Source organism: Callorhinchus milii, unplaced genomic scaffold, assembly GCF_018977255.1.
Source record: "Callorhinchus milii isolate IMCB2004 unplaced genomic scaffold, IMCB_Cmil_1.0 Scaffold2, whole genome shotgun sequence".
Classification (NCBI taxonomy): Eukaryota; Metazoa; Chordata; class Chondrichthyes; order Chimaeriformes; family Callorhinchidae; genus Callorhinchus; species Callorhinchus milii.
Genome location: NW_024704743.1, coordinates 121,422,927 through 121,436,459, shown reverse-complemented (window position 1 = coordinate 121,436,459; position 13,533 = coordinate 121,422,927). Strand labels below are relative to the sequence as shown.

General features: G+C 41.6%; 1 protein-coding gene across 4 annotated transcripts in view; it reads right to left on the bottom strand.

The window, feature by feature from the left end:
* The window catches only part of trappc8 (trafficking protein particle complex subunit 8), a 66,525-nt gene that overhangs the window by 40,177 nt on the left and 12,815 nt on the right, over window positions 1-13,533 (bottom strand). For 2 of the 4 annotated variants that reach the window (XM_007895037.2, XM_007895039.2), the window contains exons 3-4: window positions 3,287-3,370; window positions 157-246 (exon numbers count right to left, since the gene is read on the bottom strand). In XM_007895037.2, the coding sequence (XP_007893228.1) occupies window positions 157-246; window positions 3,287-3,370 (174 nt within the window). The remainder of the gene's footprint in view (window positions 1-156; window positions 247-3,286; window positions 3,371-13,533) is intronic. The other 2 variants (XM_007895038.2, XM_007895040.2) reach the window with 1 other exon arrangement.

Genomic DNA, 13,533 nt, shown 5'->3' with positions numbered 1-13,533 from the left:
AACAACAACAAACTACATTTGCATAGCGCCTTTCACGTTGGAAGGACATCCCAAGGCGCTGTACTTGCACTTAGTACTAGCATTAGACATGTTCAGTAGTAGCATTCAACACGTTTTAGCTAATGAGTCATAAAAATATTGGTCAGAAAAGGATACATGCCAAATAGTGGTGTAGAAATTCGTGGTCTGATGCTGGCATGGACTGGAAGAAGCATTCCCTGTAGGCCTCAAACCAGGGGGTAGTGGCTGAAATAAGAGTCCGGGAATCAGAAAACAAAGCATTAAAATATTATTGCTCAAATTACAAGAAAGCAAACGATTCAATCTAACCATATAAATCATAGGCAAAACATAAAATGCTGACATGAGATTTCCTTAAAAGAATTTGATACCTCTCTCTGTGGTGTGAGTGATCATTTTGCAAATTAAAGCATATTTGCAGATTTTCTCCCCACTTTTGTCCTCTCCTGAAAACACCAACGACTTTCCAGCACCTCCCCCACAGGCATCAGAAGAATCCCGACCATGTCCTCACTCAATGTTCAGAAATGCATTGCTCAATGGGAAGGATGTGTGTATGAGCTACGGACAGGAAGACAGTGGAAATGCTCTGACACATTTCATGCTAAGCCGCGTTGCCCACTGGGAAGCTTGCAGGGAGGTCCTGGTACCTGCATACCTGGTACCATCTATCTAGTGTGGGCTCAAATCTGTATTTGTCGGATGTCAAATGACCAACTAGTGACTATATCCCGGTGGGGAGGAGCTCTCCTTGGAAATGAACTGGCTCCAAGGTGACATGTTTGGCAACCAGACCACATTGCCAAATTGGCAACGGCGTGTCAGAATCAAGCCTACCATCTGTGCGATTTTAGATAGTTAAACAGTATCCCAACGTACACTCTGGGGTCCCCAAGTCTTGGTTCTTTCCAAGCTGCACCTAAGACTCTCTGTAATTAGGTAAGCAGGTTGCATCCATCCTGGGAGAGAGTGAGTATTCTATTCCAATAAATGGACTTTCCACGTGTAAGTGAGATGCATGGAGCTCGCAGCTTCGTCTGGATACTCAAACATGGTAATGGTTTTCCACATGTGTCAGACACCCAGCTGTCCAAAACAAAAATCCACAAATACATATTTCCAGCAGACATCACCGCACAGAATCAGGAATTGAATGACCTCATTCTTCCCTCACTTCACCCCTCCCTCGCCTAGAGACACCAAAGCTGAGATAGAGACTAAGATAGATATATTTCTTATTGCAAAAGGGATTAAGGGATATGGGGATAAGGCAGGGTTATGGTATTAGCTGGAGTTAGATTAGAAGATCAGCCATGATTGAATGGCGGGGCAGGCTCGAAGGGCCGAATGGCCAACTCCTACATTTTATGTTAAAGTAGCTGTCAGGACTTCTAACCTGGTGATTGGTATCAAGCTTCTATCACAAACTCTTATCAGATTCATCAAATGTAGTGAAAACCAAACACATGACCACAACAATATGTAAAACACTGGAGCCACACAACAGAATTACTCCAGCTGTTTGCTGGCTGGTTTTAAAGTTTAGCATTTTCAACATTTTCTTGTACAGCACTTACATTTTTCATTGGAAAAATAAGCATTTTTCTTAGGAACACAGAAACAGGAGGTCATTCAGCTCCTAGAGCCTTTCCGCCATATCTATCAGATTGTAGCTGATCTGTACCTCAACTCCAGTTACCTGTCTTTGCCCCATATCCATTGATACCCTTACCTAACAAAAATCTATCCACCTCAGTTTTGAAAATTTGAACGGCGGAGAGTTCCAGTTTCCATTACCGTTTGTGTGAAAAACTGCCTCCTAATTTTCCACTTGTTAGCGAGCATAACTGCAAGAGGGCTAGCGAAGCTAGTGGATATTATACGGAGTAAAGGAGGAACTTCCCGCTGAGGGAGGCAAGAATGTGGAACGAACTGCCGGAAGTCGTGGTCGAAGCAAAAAGCCTCAATGTATTCAGGGGGACCCTGATACACACATGAGAGAGAAGGACACAGACTGATATGTAGAAGAGGAGAATAAGAGGGATGGGGGGTGGGAGACACATGGAGTATAAACACAGATTAGTTGGGCTGAGTGACCATTTCCATATTGTATCATCCGATGTAACTGTGTGAAATAGGAAGAATTGAACCCAGTTCTACTTAGATATCAAAAAAACTAACTAGTCAACTTAGTCAGATAAACAAACGAGTTCAAATGAAGCGAGCAGAGTTTCCACAGCACAAAATAAGGCTACAAACTCTTAAAAATAACAGCAAAAAAGACGGAAAATCAGCATTATGAATTCTATTCGTTGACACAGTACCTCCATAAGGATTTGGCTTTACAAGTCCCTTGCCAAAGATTTGTGATTTTAAGTTATGCAGAAACCCTGGAAAGCCGGGGCCATGTGGTTGGGCTTTGACTTGTGAATCGACCAATATCTTTGCGCTAAAAATGGCTGATTTCTGAGTTGTCAAGACAACGCCATCATCACTATGTGCACGATGCGTATAACTGCAGGAAGTGCTTGGGCATAGCGAACACGTAAAGGAAATGAGGTCAAATGCCACGTGACAGCCGCAGCTGTTGGCTATTTTGCAGCGTAGAAATGCCAGCGCACCCGCACAGCGTACAGAAAGCGTATTGCAGCAGGAATTTTTACTTAATGTCCGGTTTGGCTTGCGACTCCATAACAACACATTATAACAATTCTTTCCAAGGTCACCACAAGAAATGCACGTCACACGACGACGATAATAATCCTTGCATTTGACGTAGCGCCTTACCACATCTATGAGACGTCTCAAAGCGTTTCACAGGACTTGACTGTGTATTGTATGGGTGAAACGTGGCAGCCAATTGCGCACAGCAGCGTCCCACAAAGAGTCATGGATAGAATGACCAAATTATTAATTTTTAAAAAAAATTTGAAGGGATAATTACCCCCGGAAAAGCAATGCGTCAATCGACTTAACAACTGGGTTCCTACTTACTGCTCGGTAAACAGAAGCATGTGGATGGAGTAAGGAAACTTGCTTAAGGGAATCAAACCCGGGTCCTCTCGCTTGCAAGGGGAGTGTTCTAACCAACACACTACAGCACTCCACAATTAACCCTAATGAGGGCACAGTAAACTAGATTACCACCACAACAACACACACACACAAAAATCGAGGTACTGAAGGTTATGGGGAAAACTGTACATCCATAGCAAGATAGTGAAGAGAAACTGGTGAAAAACCCCAGACCAACTGAATAAAATACCTGAATGGAACTTGGACGAACTCAGCTGCGTCAAAGTCTCTTTCCAATTACTGTACCAGGGGACACTAGCTTTAACTGAGCGATCTGATGGAAGACAGAACAGGATATTAATAATCCATTCCTAATTCATGTACAGAAATACCCCCAAAACAAAATATCACAGACAATGGGCTAAAGCTACGTTTGAATAGACCAATGGAACTTTTTAAAAAATATTTAGGCACAGACCTCCAGTACATCAAACAAACCAAGAAAATTCTCCGGACAGAACAATCTAAACTGAAACTACACCATTCATTCCCTTTTCTCAATACAAAACATTTCAGAAGTCTTTGCAAACAGAGCTGTTGAGGTTGAAGGCTGACGAGAATCATTCAAAATTGCCTTTACTTTCTTTACATACCAACTAGAAATCCAGGCTCAATTATGCTAACTCTGCTCGTCAATCTTGCCAACTCTTGCCTCCACAAGCTGCAGATTATTCAGAACTCTACAGCTCATGTCCTCTCTCGCACCAGGATCCATGACCCTATCACCCCCACCCTCGTCCAGCTCCACTGGCTCCCTATTCCCAAGAGGATAGTGTTCAAAATTATCGTCCTCGCCTTCGAAGGCCTTCCTCCACAGCCTTGCTCCTCCCTACCTCTGTGACCTGCTAACTGCATACTGACCTGTCTGGGTCCATGTTCCATGTCCCCTGCCCAACCCACCATTGGTCTTTACACTTTGGAACTCCACCTCGCAGTCCCTTCGCCTCTCCCTTGCCTCCTTCAAGACCTGTCTCAAGACCCTCCACTTCGACTACACTTTTGGTCACCCTTCTACCCCCACCCTCCCCGCCTTCTACCCCTCCTGATCCCAATCTGCCCGGCTCGGGTTCACATCCTTAACTGTCCAGTGCCTTGGGATGTCCTCCCGACATGAAAGTGTTATACAAATGTAATTAGTAGTAGTTGTTAAAATAACTAAATATTTTCCAGAGGTTTCTCCAATAGCCCAGGAAGAAAAGACAAGGAAGGTCAAACAGTAATCCTCTGAATATTCCTGTCTCATCCACTTCAGTTAATGACCTGGTGCTCAACATGTAATCCTCGCTAGTCTCCTCAATTCCTCAATCCACAAGCTCCAATTCATTTAAAACTGTATTGCCCACATCCTCATCCACACCCAACCCTGCATGTCCTTCATTCTAGTCCTCGCCAGGCACCACTTCCTCCCAGTCTCCCAATAGATCGATTTCAAGGTCCTCACCCTCAGCTGTACATCCCTTCACTCCCTAGCACCTCCCCTCTGCAATCTGTGATCTTCCATGCCTACTCTTCTCCCCCTCCCCCACCCCACCCAACATATTTGGACCTGGTCAGGGTCTCCCGCCTCACTACCAATGGCCAACCTTCAGCAACTACACCCCCCAACTTTTGGAACTCTCTCGCTCTTCTCCTCCATCTCACCCCTCTTTATCAGTCTTTAAATCCCACGTACAATACTACTTCTTGGATTGTGCCGATAATCCCCTCCCCCTTGCTCGGTGCCCGACACCAACCCTGTGAAATACTCCCAAGACATTATACTACATGAAGAATACAAACTAAATGCAATTTGGTCATGGTGTCAAAATCATGCCATGAAAATGAGCAGCAGGAAGCAGGAGAGAGAAATCTCCAGGAGGGAGCAGAGTTCGATGCCTCCAAATTTCATGGTTTTCATTTAGAGCCATCATAACCCAGCTCCTTCAAGCCAACTTTGCAATGACCTTTTTAAGGAGTTGGAGAGAAAGGGGAAAGGGGCAAAAAAGACAGAGATAGTGAAGTTTTTGGTCTCATTCTCTGGAGCACAAGTTTTGGCCAAGCAAAGCTGTAACTCTTTGTTTATCTAGCAGTAAGTATTAACCTAGTTGTTAGTCGAATGGCGAATCGTTTTCTGGGGGTAATAATCCCATCAAAAAATAATAATAATTTGGTCACTCAATCGACGACTGTTTGTTGGACACTGCTGTGCGCAATTGGCTGCCGCGTTTTGTAAATATGTTTTGTAAGCATGTTTTATATTATATATTATATTTTACATATTATATGCCTTGAGATGCACCAGCTGAAATACGAAGCAACAGAGGCTTAAACAGTTCAACTGAAATAACTATTAAAAAAACTTGCACTTTGAAACTACAGGTTAATGAATGCCATCAGATTGCTGACACAACCTTAAACCACGATTTTGAGACCTGCTGTACCAGAATGGACCAACAACAGTTTGAGCCATGACCTTAAAAGTTGAAAAGGGTGGTTATAACCGGGATTTCCTCAGGAAACTCAACTGAAAAAAAACTGTGCTGAGGAGATGAGCCTTTACTGGCTGCTTCCTGAAGATGTGACAACCTATGAAAGGCAAGCAGCCAGCTATCATCAACAGGCGCCCCTTAAAGATGACTGATAATAAGTTTGTTATTTGCTAGAACAAACTAATTCCATTCCAGCAAATAGCAGGGACGCTTGGCTAGCTACAGCGAGTCGAAAATTGCATATTTTGCCCACAAAATACTCAGTTAATTAACTTTACAGTATATCCTGTGAAGCGCTTTGAGAAGTCTCGAAGACGTGATAAGGCTCTATATCAAATGTAAGGATTATTATTATTATATTATTATTATTATATCCCTGCTATTTGCTGGAAATTCGCCCACAAATAAATGGTCAATTCACTTTACAGTATATTCTGTGAAATGTTTTGAGACGTCGAGAAGACGTGAAAAGCGCTATGTCAAGTGCAAGGATTATTATTATTATTATTATTATTATTATTAATAGGATTAGGTTTCTCATGCATTTCAAGATCCCTTCTACATTCCTGGTTACTTCATTGGCAAACGCTTGACAATGGTACGTCACATACCTACTGACAATTCCTATTTTATCAATGCTTACTGCCACTTCTATATTACAATTGGGCAGGCCCCAAATGCAGCACATTTCAACATAGGTGCTGGTGAATTAGAGAAGGATTTGGAACAGGTGTGTGGAATGGGAATGCTATCTTGTACTGCGCAAGTGCAGAGCAGCTGTGAAGTGTAACGAGTAGGAATATAATCCAGGATATTGTTCCAAAATTGTGCACTTAGTTATATTAGTCAAATTCTCCTCCCCAACTCAAAGGAAACTAGCTACTCATAAAGTTTCAATTTCAAAATCCCACTGGAGAAATCCTAGTCCAAGGATCAAAAAGCTGAGGGCAATTAGTACTCAGGACAACACTGCACCATAATTATTGAAAAGCAATTCCATGCCTCGTCTGCTGGGCTTTCCAAGTAAAAGAACAAGCAGCTGAATTGTGCTTCGCCAAAAGACTTGCCATTCTAACACTAACCCGCCTTGCCCTCTCCTACCCTCTTTTAGATCGCGAACGAAGACCTTTGCCTTCGACCGTGCTTATGGTCACCTGGTTGTTAGTCGATTGGCAGATCACTTTCCGGGGATAATAATCCCTCCAAAAAATATAAATAAATTGGTCACTCAATTCACAACTGTTTGTGGGACACTGATGTGCACAATTGGCTGCTGCGTTTCGCCCACAGTCAATCACACTTTACAAAATATTCTGTGAATATTCAATGACGTTATAAGGCGCTCTATCAAATGATAGGATTATTATTGTATTATAGTACCTGATCACGACACGGAAGAAACTGTGTTGAAACTTTCACTGCTGAATTCCTGTCTGTTGCCTGTTATAGAACTGCACAAAATGTGTTTTGGCAATATAATTGAAATTCCTAGAGTATGGGCCCACAGTACCAAACTTCTCCTAAATTTACATTAAATTAGCAATCTCAGAGGCACACCAGGGAAATGGCAAATAACAACATTCGATTCTAGGCCTCTACTGAATTCACTGATTTCAGCCAGGGAGCTAGAATTTAACCTCGTCCCAGTACCACTAAAATACTGAAACCAAACTGCAGCCTGGATTCCTGCCCTTGATTCTCATAGGGCGGAGTCCCATAGTGTAGTGGTTAGAGCACTTGCGAGGAAGAAAGTTAAATCGTGTAGTTTTGTACTGAAACTTAAATCAGTTTTAAAAATTATAATTCTAATAATCAGGGCCCAGGTTCAATTCCCAGGGAGGGCGAAATGTAGGCATGTTTCCTTCCTCCACACGCCTGTGTTTACCTTGAGTAAGTAGGAACCCGATTAGCAGATCACTTTCCGGGGGTAGTAATCCCTCAAAAAAAATTGGTTACTCAATCCACGGACTATTTGTGAGACACTGCTGTGTGCAATTAGCTGCCTCACTCCACGCACAAAATACACAGTCAATTCACTTTATATCCTGTGAAGCACTTTGAGACGTCTTAACAACTTGATAAGGCGCTTTATCAAATGGAAGGATTATTATTGATTGGTATCCAGTAAACCCTGGTGGAAATTGTGCACATGACCTCATATGAAAACCGATCAGGTTTGGCCTTGATGCCCTTCAAACTTGAGTAACCTGTTGCTTAACACTCATTGCAATGCCCAGGCTCACACGTGAAGAGTTGGGCACCCGAAGATTGCCTCCTTCAGATAGAGAAAGCTTTTTAAAGTGCAAAAAAGCTACACACATTTTACAGCAAAGGGCCACATGTATTAAAATGTACACCTAAACTTTGAGGAAAGCTAAGCAGCAGGACTTGTTCATTGTAAGTTTATTACTCAAACTCAGTACTTAAGCGTTCCTTCAGGTATGTAATAGAATCATTTCATACTGATACTGAAAATGTTAAACCCATTTTTCAACCATTACAATATACCAACAGCATATTTATATTTCAACAGCTTACAGCAAGCAGATGGTTTCCAATCTGGCTTTGTTCCAACTTTTAAATAATGCAAAGTCAATGGCTCATTAGGAAGTTTCCATCATTATGATGGAAATGCCTTTTAGATTCTAGTTCTGCTAGTGAGAAGTTACCGATGGTAAGCATCCTCTATTGACCTCCATAGATTCAATAATTTTGAGAGTTTATTTTTTTCCCCACTGAAATACATCAGTAAGTCAAACCGAGAAATTATCACTCTCTAAGAGAAGGAAGTGCCAAATCTGATAGATCGGGCTGGGGTGGTGGGGGGAGGAAGGAAAGAAAGACATCAAAAATTATATACATTACGGCAATAAGTATTTCTGTATTGTTTAGCCTAAAGTTTCAGTCAGTCTTTACAGTAACTTTACCAATCTGTCTGCCACCTCCACTCGGCAGGCACTGGCCTGCTCCATAGCCCCCACTGTAAGCCCCGCAATCAGCGATCAAGCCTTCAGCCTTTCTGCTCCCAACCTCTGGAATTCCATCCCGGAGCCCTTCCGCTTCACCCCTCCCTTGCCTCCTTCAAGGCACATCTCAAGACCTACCTCTTCGACCATGCCTTCGATCATCTCTCTACCCCACCCCCTTGCCCGCCACCCCTCGGGATTCCACCCCCAACTTGGATGTAAATCCTTCATTATCAAGTACCATGGGATGCCTTCCCAACGTGAAAGGTACTATATAAATTTGCTGCTGGTGTACAGATTAACTGAAATAAGCAAGCACTCACTTCTTATTTTTGGAAATAGCACCCAACCAAAACTAGTCATTTTGCTGCCACATCGTAAGTTTTTCAGGATGCTTAATCCAGCACTGAAAACATGTTCAGAGATTTGTGAACTAATTGCTCTTTGATGTCTTTGGTGGATAGATGAAAATATTCAACAGAAAAAGGCTGTTACAAAAATGCGTAGACGAGATTTTGAAGTTGTATAGTCACTGCTGTGCTGAGGGTTACACTACAATGTAGGGCAAAACCTTGGGCAAGTTTCTTTACTCCACACGCCTCAAAATAATCCCTCAAGAAAAAAACAAAATTGGTCACTTCAATCCATGACTGTTTGTGGGACGCTATTGTGCGCAATTGGCTGCCAGGTTTCGCACACAACTATACAGTCAATTCACTTTACAGTATAATCTGTGAAGTGCTTTGAGACATCTAGAAGACATGAAAAGCGCTATATCAAATGCAAGGATTATTATTATTATCAGAGGTGCCATCCTTCGGATGAAATGTTAAACTGATATCCCCTCTACCAGGTGGATGCAAAAGACCCCATGACACAATTTAGAAAGAGAAAGAAATTTCTCCTGGTATTGTGCCCAAAAATTACCCAAATAAAATTGGTCATTCACTTCATGGTTTTGTGGGACATTGTGCAATCTGACTGCAAAGTTCATCTGCAAAATATAGTCACTACATTACATCTTGCAAAGCACTTTGCCACGTCTCCCGGTGTGAAAGGCACCACGGCATACCAAACATAAGGCTTTCTTTTTAATTACACAATGCAAGGCCGAGGACAAAACTCATTTGTAATAACAGGTTTACCAGGCCCAAAAGGGGAACAGAGTACTTCAAAAAAGACTGAACAGATGTTCTATTCCAATTTGAAATGAACTCACTCAACTCACTGAGTCTGTACAACACCAGATAAAGGCAGAACTCCTACCAGGTACATTTCCCAGCCTCTGATCCAGCTGAAACAAAGATAATATCTCCCACTTTCAGGTCCCTAGTAAATGTCGGGTCACAACATCAAACTTGATAAAGAGGAGTTATTTCCCAGTATTCCACTGTTAGTTAAATCCTGAACCAATAAGAACATAAGAAATTTTAGATGAAAAAAGACCAAGGTCCATCTAGTTCGCCTTCCATCTTCCTAGCGGTCACATAATAATAATAATAATAATCCTTGCATTTGATATAGCGCTTTTCGCGTCGGGAGGACGTCCCAAAGCGCTTCACAGAACACACTGTAAAGTGAATTGACTGTATATTTGTGGGCGAACGCGGCAGCCAATTGCACACAGCAATGTCCCACAAACAGTCGTAGACTGAAAATGACCAATTTATTATTGTTTTTGGTTTTTTGGAGGGATTATTATTAGGCTCTGTGTGGAGTAAGGAAACTTGCCCAAGGTTTCGCCCTCTGCCTGGAATTGAACTCACTCAGGTCTCTCGCTTGCAAAGTGAGTGCTCTAACCACTGAGCCACAGGACTCCACATGTACATATGTCCCAAACTCCCTAAGTACTATATCCCATAATGTTATTTCTTAAAAGAAAAATAGCTAATCTGTGTTTGAAAGAATCAACACTTCCTGCTTCAACCGTCTCCCTAGGGAACCTGTTCCACAGGTTCACTACACACTCACTGTAATAGTTTGCATAGACTTGTTCTAAATTTACCCCCTTCAATCGCAGAGGCCGTGTCCTCTGGTTTTACTGTTCTGGACAAGTTGAAACAGCCTGTCGTGATCTATATTGTTTTGCCCCTTTAGAATCTTAAAAGCAACAATCACGTCGCCTCTCAGTCTTCGCTTTTCCAGTGTGAACATGCCCAATTTACTTAGTCACTCCTCATAGTCCAGGCCTTCCTTTTCCTCAATCATTTTGATAAGAGGTTTAATCCTTTAGATATCTCAAATTAAATCTCTGCTGCAATGTAGAAAATACACATATGTGAGGGATTAGAATAAAAATATAAGTTTAGAGTGAGAGGATGGTGCTTTTGTTGATCCCAAACCCCTATCAGAATTGGGTTCCGAGTTGGAATTGACCTTATAAAATCTTACAGCACAGGAGGCCATTCAGCCCACCATGCCTATGCCGGCTCTTTGAAAGAGCGGCCAATCAGTCCCACTTCCCCATTCTTTCCCTATAGCCTTGCAAACTTTTCCTTTTCAAGTATATATCCAATTCCCTTTATACAAAGGGACTAAAGTCTCCTTCTCTACTGGCCAACACCAGAACACCATCACACTGAAACCAGTCAATACTGGCTGCAGTTTGATCAATGTCAATGTCTAAAGTGTAAAAGGATTTTTGAGCTCCACTCTCCATTGAAAGTATAGCTTTGTTTAAAGAGGTTGGGATTTTGTGGAACACCAGTAATCACCTTAGTGCAGGTCTCCAATGTAAGTATGTTGCACAACAACAATAATCATATTTGATATGGTGCTTTTGAACTCTTTCTCCCAATCCCTCTGCCCTGCCCCCTCCTTCCCCTCTTTTAGATCACGATTGAAGACCTCCCTCTTCTATCTGGCTGTCTGTTCAGGTGAATGTTAAAGATAATAATAATAATAATCCTTCCATTTGATATAGCGCTTTTCACGTCTTCTCGATGTCTCAAAGTGCTTCACAGAATAGACTGTAAAATGAATTGACCGTATATTTGTGGCCGATATCAAGATACCATGGAATAATTCCAAAAATGTTTCTCCCGGTGTCCCAGCTGACAATTCTCAGATAAGATTGGTTATTAAAAAGCTGACTGAGGGACACTGTTGTGCACACGTTCACCTACAAAATAGTCACTATACTTTACAGTATATCCGTGTGAAGCTTTGAGATGTCGCCCAGCATGAAAAGCACAATATCAAACGCAAAGATTATTCTTTTTGTGCAACATACTACTTTACATTGGAGGCTTGCAATAAGATGATGATAATAATCATGATGCATTTGATATAGTGTCTTATGTTTACTAGACGTCTCAAAGCGCTTCACAGAATATACTGTAAAGTGAATTGACTATGTTTTGTGGACGAAATGCGGCAGCCAATTGCGCACAGCAGTGTCCCACAAACAGTCGTGGATTGATGATTACTGGGGGTTCACAAAATGCCAACCTGCTTAAACAAAGCCACAACGGCCTATGCATATGCACAGGCGGCTATCTGGCTTCCTACGCGCCAGCTAGTTCCCACGCAAAAAATATAGCCAATTTCCAGGTCATCAGGTGCTGACGATATCGTATCCAATGAATAAATTTGTCTAAATTCCCCTCTGGATAAGCCTTTTAAAATTATGACAGAATCTTCTATTACTCATACACAGTAAAACTCACACAAGTCTGATGTATAAATCGTATAATTGTATAAGTCAGGACAGTCCAACCTTTTGGCTGCTAAGGGTCAGATGCCCTATTTGAGAAAAGTCTGTGGGCTGCATAAGCAATACTTTTGTGTTTCCCTTCCAGAAACATAAGGTTTCATAAAATTATACAGCACAGAAGGAGGCAATTCAGCCCATTGTGTCTGTGCTGGCAATTTACGGGTTATTGAGGGAGCGAGTGGGCCAGATGAAATGGAAATAGGAGGCGGGAGGAGATGAAATCGGTGCAGTTTATATTCTATGCAGGTTTGATATAACTCTTACTTTGCATAAATCATATTAAATGTATGGTCCCAATTGATAGGACATATATGTGAGGTTTATTTTATACAATAGCTAAACATAAAACATATAACTAGACATTTAGAAGGCAACACTGACCTATATAAAAACAAAACCATATACACTTTAGTCACACTGACCCAGGTGTCAAACTACCTCAGTCCCAGAGGACGCTTCCAAGAGCTGAAAAAAGTGCAATACAATATCAACGAGTTTGCATTCCAGGAATCTGTGACCTCAGCAAATGCACTATATCATAGCACATGCATTTAAGAAAGTAATACTTTATGCTGTTACTTTTATAGTAAGATGCCAGATTATTCATGATTCAACATTAAGTAAAACACAATTGCAATGCAACTCTAATACTACTTAAGAGGGTATAAAGAGAGCAAGAGACTTTTTTTGGGGGTGGAGCTGGGTGGTTGGTGACTACCTGAGATGAAGGAACAATTGCAATTCAGTTCCCTCTAAATATTTGTGTCCATCAAACAATGATTGCTGAAATAAATGACCTTTTCATTTTTATGAGAGGGAGATCCCATTGTAGAGATATAACAAACAATCCCTGCTTTTAGTGATAAACATGTCGCAGATAAACACTAGTTTACTGAAAACAAAATTAAATTTAGACAATTCTGTGTCACTGAACCTGAGGAATGATTTAAATACTACCACAAACGGAAATCAAGAATATGTTACAATTGCTGAATTCAGTTACAAAACACTGCCAAATTACAGAAGTGACTTCATTATTGAGATAGGAACATAGGAACAGGAGTAGGCCATTCAGCCCCTCAAGCCTGTTCCGCTATTCTATTAGATCATGGCTGATCTGTACCTCAACTCCATTTACGCGCCTTTGCTCCATGTCGCTTGATCCCCTGACCTAACAAATATCTATCGACTTCTCTAGTTTCTCTAAACAATGCACAAAAGCTACCGGCATTGAAGCCTTATAGCCCTTGACTGCATTGAACCAACCATGTTCGGGGTTTCATCCCAA